Source organism: Choloepus didactylus, chromosome 7, assembly GCF_015220235.1.
Source record: "Choloepus didactylus isolate mChoDid1 chromosome 7, mChoDid1.pri, whole genome shotgun sequence".
Classification (NCBI taxonomy): Eukaryota; Metazoa; Chordata; class Mammalia; order Pilosa; family Megalonychidae; genus Choloepus; species Choloepus didactylus.
In genome coordinates this window covers 38,886,951-38,908,603 of record NC_051313.1, presented here as the reverse complement: position 1 = coordinate 38,908,603, position 21,653 = coordinate 38,886,951, and the positions used below count along the sequence as shown (strand labels likewise).

At 35.7% G+C, this 21,653-nt stretch overlaps 1 protein-coding gene and 1 pseudogene across 12 annotated transcripts in view; one reads left to right on the top strand and one right to left on the bottom strand.

Moving 5' to 3' along the window:
- Nucleotides 1-21,653, bottom strand: part of REV3L (REV3 like, DNA directed polymerase zeta catalytic subunit) — a 229,754-nt gene that overhangs the window by 106,033 nt on the left and 102,068 nt on the right. For 11 of the 12 annotated variants that reach the window (XM_037843747.1, XM_037843748.1, XM_037843746.1 and 8 more), the window contains one exon: nt 5,950-6,110. In XM_037843747.1, the coding sequence (XP_037699675.1) occupies nt 5,950-6,110 (161 nt within the window). Of the gene's footprint in view, nt 1-5,949; nt 6,111-17,895; nt 18,059-21,653 lie in introns of all 12 variants that reach the window. The other variant, XM_037843758.1, reaches the window with a different exon arrangement.
- On the top strand, nt 17,609-18,343 carry LOC119539899 (annotated as a pseudogene).

The following is a 21,653-nucleotide window of genomic DNA, read 5'->3' as shown; positions in this document are numbered from 1 at the left end:
TAAACCCAAGTTTGTGCAGATTTTTCTTATATTTTCTTCTAGAAGTTTAAATGTTTCATTTACATTTGTGTCTATAATTCATTTTGAGTTAATTTTTATGGAAGATGTATCTGGGTTTTGCTTTTTTGTTGTTTTGTTTTGTCATACGGACATCCAATTACTCGAGCACTATTTGTTGAAAAGATGATCCTTTCTCCACTGAATTACCTTTGTATCCCCATCAAAAATCTGTTGACTTTATCTGTGTGGGTCTATTTCAGCTCCACTCTGCTCCATTGATCTATGTGTATATCCTTTACCAATACCACACTATCTTAATTACTGTAAGCTCTATATTATATAAGTCTTGAAATTGGGTAGTGTGAGTCCTTAAATCTTTATTATTAAAAATCTCTACACTGCAAAAAAAGGGAGGATCTCCTGAATATGAAATAACATAGCCCTCACAAAGATGGGGGAAACTAGGCATCTTTAGGCCCTGCAAGTAAGAAAGTTAGGCAGTGGATAATCATCTTTCTCCTACTTTTTGAGTGTCTTCTCTTTTCTTTCCTTTACTTTTTAGTCTCTTCCTCCATGGAGAAAAAGGGAGTTATTGGACCGCCAAGCCTTCCTCATCCTTTATCATATGATTTCACTCTTGGGTTCCTAAGGTCCAAGGAACAGCTATTTATTTAGATACATAGTTTATATATACCAGGACAGCTATTCGTATACAATTTGGTTTTTCTTAGGAATTTTAAACTATTCTAAAATATTGAGAAGATGAGAAAAACTGGCACTTAGTAAACTATTAATTGTTATTTAAACTTGATTCTAAATTTTCTAGGAGTAGCAAACATCCTCAGGTCAAAGACTGTTTCAGCACTCTATTCCCTCTTTTGACCAGTACTTCTTTATTGTTTTGTAATCCCTTTGATGCATTTAAGATGTCTTTTTTTTTTTTTTTTTAAATCATAGCTTATAAATTTTTTTAGCAGGAGGGTTGATCCCAATAACCTAGGGAAACAAAAATTCCTCCTTGGTGATTTTTGAGAAAAACAGCTTGGGTATGTTAGAAGAGATGGAAGAACTTCAACCAGAAGAGAATGGCTGGTAAACTAAGAAACAACAAATGCTGACTTCTGGTTCAAGAAGTTTCACAGTAAAGGAAAAGAAAAAAACATATAGCACTTAGAAGGGGCAGTAGAGTTAGAAGAAAAATATTGGTTTCATTTGTTTTAAGAGAAGGAGAAGAAAAGAAATCCAACAAGGAAAAAAGGCAAAAGATGCTAGAGCAACATCCCCAAAGGTGTGTTCAAAGGGGTATTTAATGAATGTTATGTTAAAAGAGAAAAAAGTGGGAGACTCCGATTTAAACAAAGTTGAACAGATTTAATCATTCCAGGACTAAAAAGTTTTTTAATATGTTAATTTGTAATTTTTAAAGTATGGCAGTAAGGAAGTGGGAAAAAAAAATGAGAGAGAGAGAGAAACATTGAGGGAATGATTATGGTAGATTAGTGAAGAGCTCCCACATATGGCACTGTTGGTTACTGATGAATGGAAAAGAGATTGGCTGAGACATTGATTCTTTCAGCCCTGGCTGCAGCTGGACCTACTCTCTAACTCCACAGGTACCTCTGTCCACAGGCAGCCTCATCTCTCTACCCCTCTGTGCCATACAAATATTATAGTTGTTTTTTTTTTTTAATCATACTGAAAGACTTGTTGTCATTGAGCTTACACATTTGTGCAGGAGACAATAAATTAACAATGAAAAATATCAGATAGTGAGTATTAAATACCATGTAGAGAACGTATGAGAGTGATGGGATGGCTACTAGATCGGGTATTCAAAGAAGGTTTTTCTGCATAGGTGACTTTTAATCTGAGATCTGAGTGACATGAAAGAACCAGATACTGGCAGATCATGGAGAAGAGTACTCCAAGCAAGGGCCCTAATGAGGGAGCATGGCAGGTATGGTGGAAGAACAAACAGAGAGCCACTATGGTCAGAGAGTAATGGACTAAAAGCAAAAATAAAAAACCATGAGATGGAGGTAGGTGCTAGATCATGTGGGACTTTGAAAACTAATAAAAGAATTAGATTTTACTCTAATTTGAATTTAGAAATGTTTTGGTAGACAATTTTGTCTACTGTGTTTTTCTTCAGAAATACTTTCCCTGATGATGGCAGTGATGTTACTATGTTACAAGGAAAAAATAGCAGATAATGAAAGGTGCCAATTCTAATAGTTTGCCAGTACAAAAAAGGAAAAAAAAAAAAAAAAGATGAGGTAATATTGGTCAGAAAAATGCAGAGAGAACAAAATTCTATGTGTCTGGTACTGTATACATATCCTATTTCACATAATCCTCAAAACCTTCCTGTCAGATAGGGCCAACATTTTGCCTATGTTTAATAACAAAACTGAGTGACAGTCAAGATGAAAACCCAGATCTTTGGACTCAACCTAGGATCTTTCCACCATACTGTAGTGCCTTCCTCACCATTTTCCACCATCATACTCATTAACTCTATGAAAACCAAGCTTAAAAAGCCATTTCTTAAGAAATGTGGGAAATTCACAAGTGTAAGAAAATTAAACAACACGCTCCTAAATAATCAATAGGTCAAAGAATTAGAAATTATTTGGGAATTTAGGGAAATTAGAAAATACCCTGATATGAATGAAAATGAAGACACAATATACCAAAATTTATGGCTATAAATGCTTGTACAAAAAATGAAGAAAGATCTCAAATCAATAACCTAACTTCCCATCTTGAGGAACCAGAAAAAGAAGGGTTATCTAAACTGAAAGCAAGCAGAAGGAAGGACATAATAAAGATTAGATTGGTTATTAATGAAATAGTGAATATAAAAACAATAGAGAAAAATCAATAAAACCAAAAGCTGGTTCTTTAAAAAGAAAAAATTGACAAAACTTTAATCAAGAAAAACTTTACCAACAATAAAACAAAGCAACAACACTCAAATCACTATAATCAGAAGTGAAAGAAGGCATTACTACAATCTTACAGAAATAAAAATGATTATGAAGGAATACTATGAACAACTGAATGCCAACAAATTAGATAAACAGACAACCAAGGTGAAACAAATTCATAAAAAGACACAAATGCCAAAACTGAATCAAAAAGAAACAGAAAATCTTAATAGACCTATAATAAGAGATTGAATTAGTAATTAAAAAGAATACCCACAAGGAAAGTCCAGGCCCAGAACCTTTAAAGAAGAATTAATACCAATTCTTCACAAACTCTTCCAAGAAATAATGAGAACACTTCCCAACTCATTTATAAGACCAGCATTATCCTGATACTGAAATCAGACAAAGACATTGCAGGAAAAGAAAACTATAAATATAGAGGCAAAAATCCTCAGCAGAGTACTAGCAAACCAAATCCAGCAATATATAAAAATAATTATATACTTTGACCAAGTGGAAATTATCTCAGGAACACCAGGTTGGTTTAAGATCTGAAAATCAATCGATGTAATGCACCATATCAATAGAATAAAGAACAAAGGTCCCATGATCATCTTGATAGATGCAGAAAAAGCATCTGACAAAATCCAACACCATTTCATGATAATAACACTCAAAAAACTAGGAATAGTAAGGAACTTCCTCAACCTGATAAAGGTCACATTTGAAAAGCTAGCATCATATTTAATACTGAAAGAATGGATGCTTTCCTTCTAAGATCAGAAACAAGGCAAGGATAGATCCACTCTGGCAAGTTATAGTCAACACTGTACTGGAGGCTCTAGCCAGAGTAAATAGACAAGAAAAAGAAATAAAAGTCATCCGGATTGGAAAGGAAGAAATAAAACTCTCTCTCTTCACAGATGCCATGATTTTGCATATAGAAAAATCCACGAAAAAAACTATTAGAACAAATAAACAAGTTCAACAAGTTTGCAGCATAAAGATCAATATACAAAATCAACTGTATTTTGATATTCTTACAATGACAAATCCAAAAATTAAATTAAAAAAACAAATCCATTTACAATAGCGTCAAAAGGAATAAAATAGAAACACATTTAACACGGAATTGCAAAACATACTCTGAAACCTATAAAACATTGTTGAAATAAACGGAAAGACACTCCACGATCAGAAGAATTAATACTGTTAAGATGGTAATACTCTCCAAACTGATCTATAGATTGAATGCAACTGCTATCAGAATCCTAAGTGGCTTCTTTCTAGAAACCGAGAAGCTCATCCTAAAATTCATATGGAAACTCAAGGAACCCAGAAGAGCCAAAATAATCTTGAAAAAGAACAAAGTTGGAGAACTCATACTCCCATGAAATTAGAAGTTTAGAAATCTTTGAAGAGTAACTACAGAGGTGCTATAAGCAAGACACTGTGTTTTGGCATAAGGAAAGTCATAGAGATCGATGTAATAGAATTCAGAGTCCAGAAATAAACCCTCACATTTACTGTCAACTGCTCGTTGACAAGGGTACCATTCAATGGGGAAAGAACAGTCAATTCAACAAATGGTGCTGGGACTAGATAGCCACATGGAAAAGAATGAAGCTGGACCCCATTCTTCACACTATATACAAACATGAACTAAAAATGGATTAAACACCTGAAGATAAGAGCCCCAAATTATAAAACTCTTAGGAAAAAACATGAGGATAAAATCTTGTGGCCTTGGATTTGCCAATGGATTCTTAGATATGACCCATAAGAATAAGCAATCACAGAAATATAGATTAATAGGCCTTCATCAAAATGAAAAATTTTGTGCTTCAAAGTACATATCTTCTGTGCTTCACTATTAAGAAAGTGAAAAGACAATGCAAAGAATCAGAGATGATATTTTCAAATCATGTAGGGGACTTGTATTTAGAATAGATACAGAACACTTACAACTCAATAATAAAAGGAAAAATAACCCCATTTAAAAATGGGAAAAGGATCTGAATAGACATTTCTTCAAAGAAGATATATAAACGGCCAATAAGCACATGAAAAAGATGTTCAACATCATTAGCTTTTAGGGAAATGCCAATTTGAACCACAATGAAATATCACTTCACAATCACTAGTAAGGCAAGAATCAAAGAGTCAGGTAACAAGTGTTGGCATGAACATGGAGAAATCGGAACCCTCGCACACTGCTGGTGGGAATGTAAAATGGTCCAGAGCTTTGGAAAACAGTTTGGCAGTACCTCAAAAAGTTAAATAGAGAGTTACTATTTGACTGAGCAATTCTACTCCTCAGTATATGTCCAACAGAAAGGAAGACATATGGCCCCACAAATTTTGTACTCTAATATTCACAGCAGCATAGTTTATAAGAGCCGAACAGTGGAAACAACTGAAATGCCCATCAACTGATGAATGAATAAACAAGTGTGGTATATCAATACCACAACAGAATATTATTAGATCACGTAAAGGAATGAAGTACTTATACATGGTACAACATGGATGACCTTGTAAACATTTTGCTAGGAAAAAGAAGCAAGTCACAAAAAACCCCACACACAGATTCTGTTTAATGTCCAGGATGGGCAAATATACAGGGACAGAAAGTAGATTAGTTGCTTAGGAGTTGGGGTACAGGATGGAAGGAATGGCAGATGAGAGCGAAAAAGTGCAGGATTTCTTTCTGAGGTGAAGAAAGTTTCTAAAATTGGTTGTGGTGATGTTTATATAACCCTGAATAAACCACTGAATTGTTCAATTTAAATGGATGAATTGTAAGGTTTGGGAATTATACCTAAATAAAGCTGTTATAACAACAAAAAAACACATTTCTTCGGAAATGCTTTTCCTGAATACCTCAAAGCCAATTTTGCAGTATTTCTTCTCATTCTTGATCTACTCAGTAATTATTTTCTAAATATATATTATCTTATTGATTATATGATACTTGTTTCAAAGCCTTCATTTGAACTTGTAAAATTAACCTTACTTTTCCTTCTTGCTTTTCGGAATTTGACAGCAGCCAGATTTATTAAATTCATTCCGTACAGGTTGTAGTCAATGAAGAGCTGTAGGAGGTAGGGAATATGCGCTTCATGAGGCTGGTAAAATTTATTCATTATGGCTCCACTCTGCAAAAGTTCACATATCCTAAATTAAAAAAAAAAAAAAAATTTAAATCATAAAATTGTTTCCTAAAATGTCAAGTTAAACAATGATTATACAAGTATAAAGAACAAAACACATATTAGCACACACAAAATTTTCACTTCACTTTTACTAGAAATTTGTATTTTGTCAGAAATTAAGTTTAAATCAAGCTTTAAAGTAAGCAGCATGCTCTGACAGAAAATGATCAAGTAAATGACTCATAATCCTAATACTCAGAGGTGTGACCATTTTAATATTTATCTTTTCTGCACTTTTTCCTTCATGATGGGTAACAGAGATTATAGGCAATTACAAATAGTATAATAAATGTAGGAGAAATATACAAAACTTCTAGAAGGGACTAATCAGTTAGGGGTGTAGAGGTGGTTTCTGCAAAGCCTTCTTGGAGGAAGTCTCTAAGCCAGAGACTAGAGGATGAACTGGAGGTATTTTTTCTCTTAGGGGAGGGAAGATTATTTCTTCAAAGAAAATGCACATGTAAAGGGTCATGAGAAACACAGCTTATTCAGGAACTGAAACTACTGAGTAAGGCTGTAGCCTATTGTCAGAGGCTGTGGTGAGATGTAGGGGCTAGAGAGGTAGTGAGAAGCCATGCAGAATTGAAAAGGTGGTGGAATTTGCCTGAGAAGAGAACAGCAAAAAAATGAAATGAACAGATTAGTTAGAGAATACACAAGACTAAAGAAAAGGGGTGAGGAAGCTATTGTGGAAAAACTAAGATAATGATGGCTGGAGCAAGGAAACGTACTGATTCTGAAAACATATAGGGAGTAAAATGTTTAGGACTTGATGACTAACTAGATGTGGGGGTGACGCAGAACAAGAGTTGATGATGCCTAGAAGGCATTTATTTGGCTTAAGCAGTTGGGGGTAGTGCTGCCATTTACTGAAATAAGAAGGAATAGAGGAAAAACAAATTTGTTTGTTGTTTCTTAGAGGAGGAATAAGGATAAATTCAGTTTTAGACATAATGAGGTTTAGGTATAGTGGGATATTCAAGTAGGTTTTTAGGATAATATTGAAAATAAATTATAATGAAAATAAGGATAAGAATATTTTATTAACACAGCAGAGGCATATTTTTGAACACTATGTACTAGACAGTGTGCTAAGTGATTTAAACACTTAACCTCAAGTAATCCTCACTACAAGCCTATATAGTACTATTAGCTCCCTTTTACAAATGAGGAAATTGAGTCTTAGATTTTAAAAGTTGTTCAAAAGCACACGAATAAAAAGGGGCAAAGTTACAGAGCTGCAGTAATCAAAATAGTGTGGTACTGGCATAAAGATAGACATGTAGACCAATGGAAAAGATTTCAGAGTTCCATGGCCAACTCATCTTTGACAAGGCTGCTGAGTACATTAATTGGATAAAGAACAGTCTCCCGAACAAATGGTGTTGGAAAAACTGGATATCCCCATGAAGAGAATCAAGTTAAGACCCCTACATAATACCCTTTACAAAACCTAACTCTAAACAGGTTAAGGACCTAAACATAAGAGCTAAAATCATAAAATTCTTAGAAGATAACACGTGGGAGCTTTTATAACTTTGCATTTGGTAGTGATTTCTTAGGTATGACACCAAAAGCACAAGCAAAAAAAAAAAGGTAGAACAGACTTCATTAAAATTAAAAACTTTTGCATGTCAAAGGACACTAACATGAAAGTGAAGACAACCTACAGAATGGGAGAAAACAACTGCTAACCATTTATCTGATAAGGGTTTAATATCCAGAATATATAAAAAACTGCTGAGACTCAACAACAGAAAGACAAATAACCCAATTTAAAAACAGGCAAAGGTCTTGAACAGACATTTCTTCAAAGAACATATACAAATGGTCAATAAGTATATTAAAAAGGTGTTCAACATCACTGGTCATCAAGGAAATGCAAATCGAAACCACAATGAGATACCACTCCACACCCACTAGAATAGCTATTATTAAAAAAACGGAAACTAGTAAGTGTTGACAAAGATGCAGAAAACTGGAACCCTTATACATTGTTGATGGCATTGCAAAATGGTGCAGCCACTTTGGGAATCAAGTTTGGCAGTTCTTTACAAAGTTGAACATGGAATTACCATAAGCTCTGCAATCACACTTCTTGGTACATACTCAAAAGAGCTGAAAGCAGGAACTTGGACAGATATTTGTACACTAATGTTTATAGCAGCATTACTCAGAATAGCCAAAAAGTGAAAGCAACCCAAGTATCCATAAACGGATGAATGGATAAACAAAATGTGATACATCATCAATGAAAAGATATGAAGTACTGATACATGATGAACCTTGAAAATATTAGGATAGGTGAAAGAAGCCAGACACAAAAGGTCACATGCTGTATGATTCCATTTATACGAAATATCCAGAATAGGTAAATTCATAGAGACAGAAAGCAGTTTAGTGGTTGCCAGAGGTTGGGAGGCATGGGGAATGGGGAGTGATTAATTAATGGGTATAGTTTCCATGTAAGGTGATGAAAAAGTTCTGGCACTAGCTAGCGGTGATGGTTGCACAATATTGTGAATGTACTTAATGCCACTATGTTGTATACTTTAAAAATGGTTACAATGGTAAATTTTATGTTGTGCATATTCTACCACAATAAAAATGAACACTTAAAAAAATATGTTCTATGATCTCACTTATATGAGGTACCTAGTATAAACCAATTTCATAGAGACAGAGTAGCTTATAAATTACCAATGGCTGGTGGGGGTGGGATGGGATGAAAGCTGTTACTTAATACATACAGAGTTTCTGTCTGAAGAGATGAAAAAGTGGGTAATGGTAAGGAAATATTGTGAATATAATTAATACCATTGAATTGTACACTTGAAAGTGGTTAAAAAGGAAAAATTTCAGTTGTATATATATTACAACAATAAAAAGTTAAGGAAAAAAAAAGTGACAGAGCTAAAATTCAACCCAAATTTTCTCTGATTCCTGAACCTTCATTCTTAACTACTGTGCTATTCTATTTATCCAAAAGATTGTTGATATATTGATTAGGAACTCTAGAGGAAAATTTAGGCTTTTGGTAAACATTTGGAAGTCAAATACAGAAAGATGAACAAAAACAAAAACAAAACAAAATCACGGGAGTAGGTAAGACTGTAAGGAGGACAAAGTATAAAGAGAAAAGATGAAGCCTAAGGAAAAACTACAGATATTAAAAGAGGCAAAACAAAATGGCATGAATATGAATGATCAGAGAGGTAGGAGGAAAACCAGAGGAAGCTGATATCAGAGATGCCAATATTTGAACTGTTTTAAGGCATCGTAAGTATTGCCACAAGGTCAAAATGTAAGGGGAAAAAGGTGTTAATTGAATTTACCAACACAAAAGTCATCAGTGGAAGCAATTTCAGGACAATGATTTGGGTAGAATCCATAATGGAGTAAGTTAAAGAGTGAATGGGAGGTAAGAAATTGCTTTTACAAACTACTGATAAATCCTTCAAAGAGAACGGCTATGCAAGGTAAACTTTTGTCTATGAGCATGAATGTATGTTTTTAAAATTATCAGAGTCTTATTAATATTTAAAGGGTATGGGAAAGGGAGATGGGGATAAATGATAGGTGGAAGAGGTCCTTGAAAAGGTCAAATAGGATGGATCCTGAGCCTTGGAGGTGAGGGGGGATATCTGTAATAGGCAGTGAGGAGAGAATGGCTGTGAATACAGTTTGAGGGCTTTCAATAGGAAATTAAGAGAGCTCTAATTCCATTGGTTCCCAAACTTTTTGTTTCCAGGACCCCTTTTTCATTCTTAAAAATTGAGAATTCCAGAGATTTTGTATCTATGAGTTATATTTAGTGATTTTACTGTGTTAGAAATTAAAACTGAAGACTTTTAAAGATATTTGCTAATTTAAAATAACAATGAACCCACTATAGTAATATAAATAACATTTTAAAATAAAAACTATATTTTTCAAAACAAAAACTATTTAGTGCAAGAGAGGTCATTGTTTTCATGTTTCCAAATGTCTAAGACAGGTGGATTGTCACACCTAATGTGAACATACTGTTTTGGTTGAAGCATACAAAGAAAATTCTGCCCTGCACAGATACGTAGTTGGAAAAAAGAAGAGTATTTTAATTGCCTTTTCAGGTAATTATGGATATTATTCTTTAATACTATTTGGATCTCGGTATATACCCAGAAGAGCTGAAAGAAGTGACACAATCAGGTATGTGCATGCTAATGTTCATAGCAGCAATATTCACAATTGGGAGGTAAGAAATTGCTTTTACAAACTACTGATAAATGTAACAGAGATGGAACAACCCAAATGTCCTTCAACAGATGAGTGGATAAACCAAATGTGGTATATACACACGATGGAATACTATGCGGCAGTAAGAAGGAACGATGCTGTGAAACGTATGACAACATGGATGAACCCTGAAGACATAATGCTGAAGGAAATATGTCAAGCACAAAAAGAGAAATATTGTGGGTTACCACTAATGTGAACACTGGGAAAAATGTAAAATAAATGGTTTATATTGTAGAATGTAGGGGACCTAGCGATAGACAGCAAATAGTGAAGGGGGAATGATTATCTAATAAGAACAGATAAGTTATGGAGGGTAAACTTAATGTTCTGGCAATGCTCAGGAACAACTATGGCTTGTTAATTTCTGGGGGGTATGGTAGGAACAAGTTCGCAGAAATGTATTCTAGGTTATTTGTTTTTCTTATTCCTTTGTTTTAGTCTGTTACTTTCTTGGGGCAGGGTAGGTACATGTTGGAAGCAATGTAGTTACTTCAGGTTATTTATTTTTTCTTCCTTTGTTTTGGTTTTGTTTGAAATTTTTTTTTATTCTGTTTTTTAATTTTTTGATAAAGTTAAAAAAAAACAATGAATGAGTTTAAAAAAAAAGTAAATGAACAAAGGTGGGAGGCAGGGAATGGAATGTTTTAGATGTTCTTTTTCATTCTAATTATTATTTTATTTTTTGGAGTAATCAAAATGTTCAAAGATTGATTGTGGTGATCAATGCAGAACTATGAACAACTGACTGTACACGTTGAAGGATTGTATGTTATGTGAATATATCTCAAAATTGCATTTAAAAAATACTATATGGAAACTCAACAAGTGGTAGTAAAGATATGTTGCAATGCTAAATTAACCTTATCAATGAACTTTTTATACTCTGTTCTATTAAGATCTATTGGTGTATCTTGCAATTTAATGGATGTTTTACCCATGCTTGATTTTCTAACACCATGCACACTGGTCATTTGGGAAATTAAGATCCACTAAATTATGGTGATCTTCTAAAATGTTGATACATTTCACTGTATACCGATCTCATCAAGGAAATCTTATTTTCATGTTTGCAAATGTCTGTGAAGTTCACAATAGCAGGTATAGTTTCCCCAAGTTACACTGTTTGCGTGAAAGCTCAAGTTTTATCATTGCAACCAATACTATCAGTAGTTTTTCTTAAAGTCAGGTTCACTTTGTTCGTTTTTGAGAAAATGTATGCTAAACATGTGTGCCAGTTTGAATGTATTATGTTCCTCAAAATGCCATTATCTTTGATGCAACCTTGTGTGGGCAGACATATTAGTGTTGATTAGATTATAATTCTTTGATTGAGTGTTTCCATGGAGATGTGACCCACTCAACTGTAGGTGATCACTCTGATTAGATAATTTTCATGGAGGCATGGCCCCGCCCATTCAGCGCAGACCTTGATTAGTTCACTGAAGCCCTATAAAAGCTCAGACAGAAGGAGCAAGCTTGCTACAACCAAGAGGGACACTTTGAAGAACGCTCAGGAGCTGAGAGAGGAGCTGCAGCTTACAAAGACATTTTGGAGACGGCCTTTGAAAGCAGACTTTTGCTCCAGAGAAGCTAAGAGAGGACAAACACCCCAAGAGCAACTAAGACTGACATTTTTGAGGAGCTGCAGCCTAAAGAGGAACATCTTGGAAGAAAGCCATTTTGAAACCAGAACTTTGGAGCAGACGCCAGCCATGTGCCTTCACAGCTAACAGAGGTTTTCCAGACACCACTGGACATCCTTCAGTGAAGTGCAGCCCCTTACCTTGGACCCTTTATGGCTTTAAGACTGTAACTGTGTAACCAAATAAACCCCCTTTATAAAAGCCAATCCATTTCTGGTATTTTGCAATAAAGGCAGCATTAGCAAACTGGAGCAAGTCTGCATAACTTGGCTTGTCTATCAGTTGTAGTTCTGTATTCAAGTAAAAATGATGCTCCATAAAAAAAGTGGCTAGTTCAGCTTGCAACTAAAAATAAGCATATTAGTGTTTCTTTTCCTCAAGACAACCACAGCACCTCAGCACAGAGGTGAGTTTTATGCTCACAATCATTTTGTCACAAGAACCAGGTATACCCAAGGTTCAAAATTTAATAAAATTAACACATTTTATTGTGTCATCATGGTTATTAAGTAAAACTGGTTGCTTTAGTTAAAAAAAAAAAAACAAAAAAAAAAAACCCTGTTCTAAATTGATCAGATCTATTTTCATCATGAAGAGGCAAGACCTCAGTAGGGCTTAATATCTGAGTAAAGAGGATGGAGAATGGAAGTCATTTAAAGAAAAGTAGAAGTAATGTAGGGAAAGGAAAGATCCAGGTGAAGTTGAAGACCATGAATTTACAGGTGCACCAAATTGTGATTTTTTTTATCATGGAGTACATAAACTAGAGTTTAGCAGAAAATAAATAAACAGATTAATCCAGATGGTTTCATCCAACATGCAAGGGTGTTGAAAGATAAAGCACAGAATCTAAGCTGGAAAGGAAAGGACTTAATGGCAAGAGGAAGCTATAAAATTGGGGCAGTAGTAGTGGAGCCATGCGGTTTGAAGCCCAAGAACAGGTGGAGAGGAAGTAACTCAGAGACCTAGTTAAAAAGGGAGAAAAAAACAGGAATGAAGGATCTTAATAGAATGGTGCAAATATTCTAAAACTGTATTATTGTGATAGATGCACAACTCAGTAAATTTACTACAAATCACTGAATTGTGTATACTTAAAATGTGAATTTTGTGGCATGCAAATTACATCTCAAAAAATTGTTTAAAAAGAAAGGCAGAAGAGTGTGGTCAGAAATCAAGACATTTGCATTTAAGATTTCAGAGGCAGGACAAGTTCCAGGGTGAGATCAGGAGAGTAGGTAGGCTGCACTGATCAAAACGGTAGAATGAGAAACTTCAGGGCTCTGTCCCCTCGCAGAAGCTTTGACACAAAAACTGGCAGAAACTTCTTTCTCAAAGCTCCACAAAAATTAAAGGACTGCAGTGATAAAGGTAGCACCAAATTAAAAAAAAAAAAAAAGGCCACACAAAAGCCGTAGGATCTTGTGGCACCCTGGCTGGCCCCTCCCTCACCCTTCATTGGCTTGGTGCAGAGTCACCTGGTCCTGGTTCTGGAGGGAGTAGAGTAACACTTGTGCACATTCTGGGATCACGTATGGCTGGCCCAATCTGTCTAGTGGTGGCCTGAAGGATTCGCTGTCCCAGAAATAGCCCTACGTATAGAAGGCAATTCATACAGCTCTCCTACAGAGCTGTGGGCAAGCAGTCAAGTGGATGCCTGGGGCAAGGGATTGCTGACTGTAGGACAAACAGTGTCCAGGAACATGAGGATACTGTTTCCTAGGGAAGGGGAGACATTCGTAACAGTGAAAGTAGAGAAATTTCTAGGGCCATACATGCATGCTCGAGACAAGACACAAGCACAGAAAGGATCAGGTAGTCCCCTACACTTTGGCTTGGGGCTATTCTCTAAACTCACTCTATGGATAAGCCCTGAAGGAGAGCACTTGCACAAGTCAATCTACAAAAACTGGGAAAGATGTTTTCTTTCCTTCTTTTTTTGTTGTTAGTTCCTGGCATCAAAGAAAGTTCTGTCACAACACTAGCTGGATACAAATTTAAGGAACAGATGCCTCTGAATCTAAATGCCAGCAATAACACATTAATATAAATGTCCAGGTATCAACAAAAGGTTATAAAACATACAAAGAAGCATGAAATGATGGTCCAGGAAAAGGAGAAGATTAAAGCATTAGAAACCATCAATGAGGAGGAGACCTGGGGCATAGCAAACAAAGAGTTTAAAAAACAAACAAACAAACAAAAAAACAGTCCCAATTATGCCCAAAGAACTGATGAAAATTAGAAAAAATGATAGAGACTATCAATAGAGAGATGGAAATTACAATGGAACCAAACAGAGCTAAAGACCACAGTAACAGAAATTAAAAATTGCCCTGAGGGGTTCAGTAGCAGTTTGGAGCTGGCAGAAGAACCAGTGAACATGAAAATAAGAAAACTGAAATCATTCAGAATGAGAAGCAGAAAGTAGAATGAAGAAAAGTGAACAAAGCCAGAAGAGTACCAATCAATACACTGTGGGAATCCCAGAAGGAAAAGAGAGAAAGGGGCAGAGAGAATATTCAAAGAAATAATAGTTGAAAAATTCCCAAAGTTAATGAAAGGTATGACTATCCATACCCAAGACACTCAGACAAACTTGAAACAAGATAAACCTAAATAGACCCACACTGCTACATATTATAATCAACCTGTTGAGGCTAGAGATAAACAGATAATTCTGAAAGCTGCAAAAGAAAAGCATGACAAGGGTCATGTACAAGGGAGCCTGAATAAGATTAAGTGCAGATTTCTCATCAGAAACCACAGAGGCAAGAAGACAGTGAGGATGGCATATTTAAAATACCAAAAGCAAAAAAACCTGCCAACTAAGAATTCTATATCTGGCAAAACTATCTTTCAAAATTGAGTGACAGATTATGACATTCCCAGATAAACAAAAACCTAGGGAATTCAGCACTAGTAGACTGGCCTTACAGGAGATGCTAAAGAGTCCTTTAGGTTGAAAGGAAAGGACAACACACAAGGGACTGAAGTCTCATGAAGAAATAAACATCTCCTTTGAGGGTAACAACATGGGTAAATATAAATGCCAGTACTATTGTATTTTTGGTTTGTAGCTCCACTTTTTATTTCCTACAGAATCTAAAAGGCAAATGCATAAAATATAATGATATATCAGTAGTTTTGGACTAGCAGTATATAAATAAACACACAATTTGTGACAAGAACTACATAAAGGTGGGGGGCAGAAGAGTATAGTAACATAGTTTTTGTATCTTATTGAAGTTAAGTTGGTATTCAAGCAAATATTAAGCCCCATGGTTACTACAAAGAAAATACCACAGAATATGCAAGCTAATAGAGATAGAAATTAGAGTAAAGGTTGTCAGGGGCCACAGCAGGGAGAATGGGGAGTTAATGCATAATGGATGTAATATTTCTATTTGGAGAGATGCGCAAGTTTTAGCAATGAAAGGTGGTGAGGGCACTGCAATATTTTGAATGTGATTAATCACACTCAGTGACTTGGGAGTGGCTGAGATGGGAAAATTTATGTTGTACATTATTTTCCCACAAGTAAAAAAAAAAAAAAAAAAGAATGAGCAACTAAAGAGACAATGACAATTAAATGCAATATATGATACTGATGGGATCTAGCAAGAGAGGAGAAAAGCTCAAAGGGACGTTATTGGAACATATGAAAAAACTGGAATAGACTGTAAGCTTTGTATCAATGTTAAATTTCTTGAACTTGATAACTGCATTTAAGGTGGGAACATAAGTGAATATCCTTGTTCTTAGGAAATATACATATTCAAGGAGTATGATGCATATAAGCTACACTCAAGTGTTCAGAAAACTGACTGATAAATGGATGGAGAAATAGAATGATAAGGCAGATGTGGTAAAATGTTGAAATTGCTGGATCTGAGTATCTGGGGGTAAGGGGTAGGGGTATGACGGAATTCTCCATATGGAATTTGTATTATTTTTCTAACTGCCCTGTTTTTTTTAAGCATTTCAAAATAAAAAGATTAAAAAAAAAAAAAAAAAAGAGTAAGGTACTATGTTCCCCCACCTGAATAGCAAAAAGCGAACCGATAATAACTGGTAAATCTGGGTATCTGCATGGGAGGTATATTGAAGTCCTGTGTACTGTTTTTGTAATATTTTTTACAACTTTTCTGTAAGTTTGAAATTATTTCAAAATAAAATAAATAAAAAAAAAGACAGAGTAGGTGATTTAATAAGAATGGAAGTGAAGATCACAGGAGATGAACAAGTAAGAGGTAAGTCCCCAAATGATATGTATAGTATCCATTCATTCTTCTCGTGGATTAAAAAGATGAAAAATTATTGAGGTTTACTTTCTTACCACTGTGTGTGCAAGAGAATATAAGAATCCACAGAGCTCGTTCTTTTGTATTTCGTGGATATGAGAAAATATGAGTAAATGGGAACTGTACAAGAAAATATCACTGTTTCTAAGCACCAATTCTGAAAAATTCATTTGGTATACTACAAAACAGAAGCTCTTTAGGGTAAGATCAGGGGCAGGCTTTAAGGAAAACTAATTTTCACTGAAATAATCATTGGGATTAGAGCTGTGCTCAGTGAAGTAAGTCAACTGGCCTAATTCAGGGTAAGCCTCATGTCCTTGGTGGCTATGCCTGTTAGTGCCTAAGTCCACTCTAGGGAAATATCCAAGTTGTATCTTACCAAAAGGATATCCTCTTTTAAAACCCAATGTGTACTGGCAAAGAGGACCTGAAAAAGCAGCATGTAGCACTCTTCCTTTTACCCTAGCTTGTTGCCACACATAGTGAAGACTTACTCCGAATACAACAGGATGACTGAAGTCTTCTATATATATGTACCCAAGCTCCAGGATGACTGGGAAACTGAGCTAGAAGCAGTGAGATTAACCAAGGGAACAAAAAAATAACCCCAAACAAAACAAACAAAAAACCCAGGATATAAAGTGTGGTGGTTTTAATCTATTATGTCCCCCATAAAAGCCACGTTCTTTAATACAATCTTGTATGAACAGATTCATTAGTCTTTTGATTAGGGTGGAACCTTTTGATCGTTTTCATGGAGATGTGACTCACCCGACTGGGTGAGACCTTTGATTAAATTACTTCCATGGAAGTGTGGCCCCACCCATTCAGAGTGGGTCTTGATTAGTTCACTGGAGTACCTCAGAGCACTCAAGGGCCAACACAGACAGTGACGCTTGGAACTGCTTGGAGACGCAGACAGAAGGAAGTTTGGAAATGCTAAGCTAAGAGATGAAGCTCAGAGTTTGCCCTGGAGAAGCTAAGAGAGGACCCCCAGAAGCTTAGAGAGAAACGCCCTGGGTAAAAGAAGCAAGGATGCACAGGAACTAAGAGAGAGGAGTGAAGACAGATGCCCAGAGACATTTTAGAGAAAGCCAATTTGAAACACAGCCTGGGAGCAAAGGACCAGGAGACACCAGCCATGTGCCTTCCCAGCTGACAGAGGTGTTCCGGACACCACTGGCCTTTCTTCAGTGAAGGTGTTCTCTTTTTGATGCCTCAGTACAGACACTTTTATGGCCTTAGAACTGTAAATCCATAACCTAATAAATCTCCTTTATAAAAGCCAATCCAGTAGTACCGCTGTTCATGGCGGTTCCAGGGTCTCCAGATTTTTCCTGGTTGTAGGCTTGAATCTGTCTGAAACGGAGCAGTAGAGTTTAAGATTATTGCTGGTGTGAAATGACTGAGTACAAACTGGTGATGGTTGGAGCAGGTATTGTTGGGAAAAGCGCACTGACAATCCAGCTACTCCAGAACCACTTTGTAGATGAGCATGATCCCACCAGAGGATTCTTACCAAAAGCAGGTGGTTATAGATGGTGAAACCTGTCTGTTGGATATACTCGATTCAGCTGGACAAGAGGAGTACAGTGCCACAAGAGACCATACACGAGGACAGGTGAAGGCTTCCTTTGTGTGTTTGCCATTAATAACAGCAAGTCATTTGCAGATATTAACCTCTACAGGGAGCAGATAAAGCAAGTTAAAGATTCAGATGATGTACCTATGGTGCTGGTAGGAAACAAGTGTGACTTGCCAACAAGGACAGTTGGCACAAAACAAGCCCATGAACTGGCCAAGAGTTACAGGATTCCATTCATTGAAACCTCAGCCAAGACCAGACAGGGTGTCGAAGATGCCTTTTACACATTGGTAAGAGAAATACATCAATCTGAATGAAAAAACTCAACAGCAGTGATGATGGGACTCAAGGTTGTATAGGGTTGCCATGTGTGGTAATATAACAAGATACTTATAAAGTTCTATCATCAGCCACTTTTCAACCTGCACCGACACCTGGTCCTGACCTCCCTGGAGGAGAAGTATTCCTGTTGCTATCTTCAGTCTCACAGGGAAGCTCCTGCTACTTCCCCAACTCTCAGTAGATCAGTATAATATTCCTTATTCGAGAAGTTCTCAGAATAACCACCTCCTTACTCGGTTGTCTGACCAGAGAAATACACCTCTTGTTATTCCCCAGTATTTTCTGTCCTGGGTGTCCTCTTTCCCCCTACCCCACCCCCTTCCCCCACCACCCCAGGTTTTTCATCTGAAAAGCAATTCATGCTCTGAAACAGAATCAAACCGTAGACATGAAATTCTGTTGAAAACAGTGTCTTGAGCTCTAACGTAGCAACTGCTGGTGACTTTTTTTTCTTTTTACTGTTGAACTTAGAACTATGTTGGTTTTTGGAGAAACGTCATAAATTACTTACTGGTTTGCAGAGAATATAGTTAATGTCGCTGTTTGGTTTGTTTATAATGTTACCGGCTACATTCTCTAAACTGGCATCTGCTCTGTATTCATAAATACAAAAGCCTAGTCTTCTCAACTTCATGTAATTAAATCCAACTTTGACAACAAAGTGCCTTTTTCCTAGAAGACTTCCTTTACAATAGACTTCGTTTACAATACTTCAGTGGAGTCGGTGTCTCAAAAAAACATTATGAAAATGAACGTCTGAGATATATTTATGATCAGTCTGTCCTTTGAAGAACAGATACATCTATATGGTAGCAGATGCCATTTCTTACAAGTATTAAGTTGGTCTTCCAGAGGTCTGTTTTTGGGCTCTTGAAAAAGAAAATGGAAATTGGAAACAATTATGAATTATCTCACTGAATTTTTACCTAATCTCCACATTTTTTTGTAGGCTACTACCTATAAATTGTACGTTATTTGTTTCTTCTAGCTTAATGATAAACCTATGTTCAATGAACTTCCACTTGTATTCGTATTTGGGTCACACCAGAGAGCTCTACATTTGCAGATGTTCAGATATTGTAAAAAAGTTGGGTAGAGTTTTGTTTAAAATCTGTGATCAATTATTTTCAAGCCTCAAAAGCAGTACATTAACAGATAAGCTACATTTTCACTGCATATCATGGTATCTTGATGATGTCTATAACTACTGCCCTCAATTTCCTTCTCATCCCACCCCATGCCCCTCACCCCACATCAATGGGTATTTGATTAGTTATTTCATTTGAGTATGGTTCTAATGAACCAGGGTCCCAGTTTCAAAACTTGAACAAGCCAGTTAGCATCACAGAGAGAGAAATCTTCCACATTAGCACATTGCACCAGTAATTCCAGCTAGCAGTTTTGCCAGATGCATGTTGTAGGCCCTGCAAGGAAAAGATCACTTAGCACAAATCCCTCACCATGACTTGGTATACTAAGGTAGGTCAGTATAGAATTCTTTATGAATAAAGTATTTAGACCTTTTTTTAAGCCATGTAGAAATTCTAAATTAAGCCAGTAGTTTTTTGTGTTAAATATTTTTTTGAGAATGAGAATGCCTCAAATCAAAACTAAAAAGTTTTTCTTTATACATAATGTCCTCTGAAGGATTTGAAACAGATTTTGATTAATTAGTCTATGCAAACCAGAAAGTCAAAGCTGATGAATTTCTTCAAAATAAGTAGTCTTTGAATTGAAATTGCTGTTTGATACAGGGATAGAAAATACAAAATAGACTTGGATAACTTTTGATAAAAGAATAATTCCACTCTCGTTCTGACCTTCTAATTCTAAACACTTACTAAGGTCCTCCATCTAGTATGAATCTTCATTTGATAAGCAAACTCCGTATTATCTGAAAGGAATTCAGAAGAGGGGAAGAAACATACTGTGCCCAGAGTATGAAAAACCCAGAGAGTTGTGCTCCTTAGTGCTGATTCTGGGAGCTTTCACAGCACCATTATTAACTGTAAACAGAAGCACTCTCCTTTATTTTTGCTCCTTTTGGAGCACTGCTCTGATGTTTTCTTGAGGCTTGATTGAGGTTTACCACCACAATCAATCTTTTTTAAAGTGTTTATATGACTGATAGCTTGACTCTTTTCCTAAAAAATCTATTAAATTTAATGTAAATTAAGGAGAAAGACATAGTTACTCATTTCAGGCTCTTGTGCCATTATCTCTTTATAGTTTTCTCAAGTATGTTCTAAGCACATATCTAAATAGGGCCAAAAGTCAGACTTGAAAATGTTCTTTTATTATCATCTTAAGAAGCTGAACTTAGGTATGAGTTTTGGTACAATTGTGTGACAAAACCATAGTTTAAAAAAGAGCTGAATAACTTCAGTTAGTGTGGCATAAAATGTGGTGTTTTGAATATGTTTGTGATTGCTGATAACAATGTTAGGTTACCTCAAAATCTGAAAATCTCTTTCCCCAGGTTAAGGGCCCAGCCAGCCGTCATAAATTACATATTCCTTCATGTATATTGTTTTTTTTTTTTTTTAAGGTTGCAAGTTAAAGAATAAAAATAAGATGTTCTGTTTATCTAAAGGCTACCATAGCTAATCTGTTAATAAATCTATAAAGTGCTGTTTTACTCAAAGCTTACTATAGAATGTTACTTGGTAATAAAATATCATACTTAATTACAATTAGCACTTTAGGAATGTAATAGTAAAATAATCACAATTTTACTTTAGTGGGCCCCATAGACTTTCGCCATCCTTTCAATTGCTGTGAATTTTTTGTCTTGACTTGAAAGCAAGGACAGAGAAAAACTTTAAAGGGATATTTTGGGGTTTTCCCATTCCAGAATTTTTTAGCATAATCATATTTTGCTTCGCATTTACAGTCATGAACACATTAGCTGGCAGCTACAACCAAAAACCAAAAAACAGTGCATTCTGCTTCTTGTAATTCATCTTTGCTAATAAATTACAGGAAGCTAGGATAATTAATTAGGGAAAATATTTTATTTGGGTGGTTGCTATAAACAAGGGACTATGATTCTTGCACATTACTGTTCATTTTTGCTAAGTTTCTTTAAGCAGTCTAACATACCACAAAATTATTTTAAGATATTTTATTTTCTATAAGAATTGTTTTAAAAGTGTTCTTGTTATCAGAGTAGTTGAGGGTATTTTCAAAATATAACATGATTTTAAAAAAGCCTAAGAAGCAATTATATGAACTCTATTCTGGAGGGGAGGAGGCTCTGAATGGAAGTTGTATGACTTTTATATTTCTGTGCCATCAAATCCAGGTAAAATATCAATTGTGCAATTCTGCTGTTTAAATGGGAACTACTG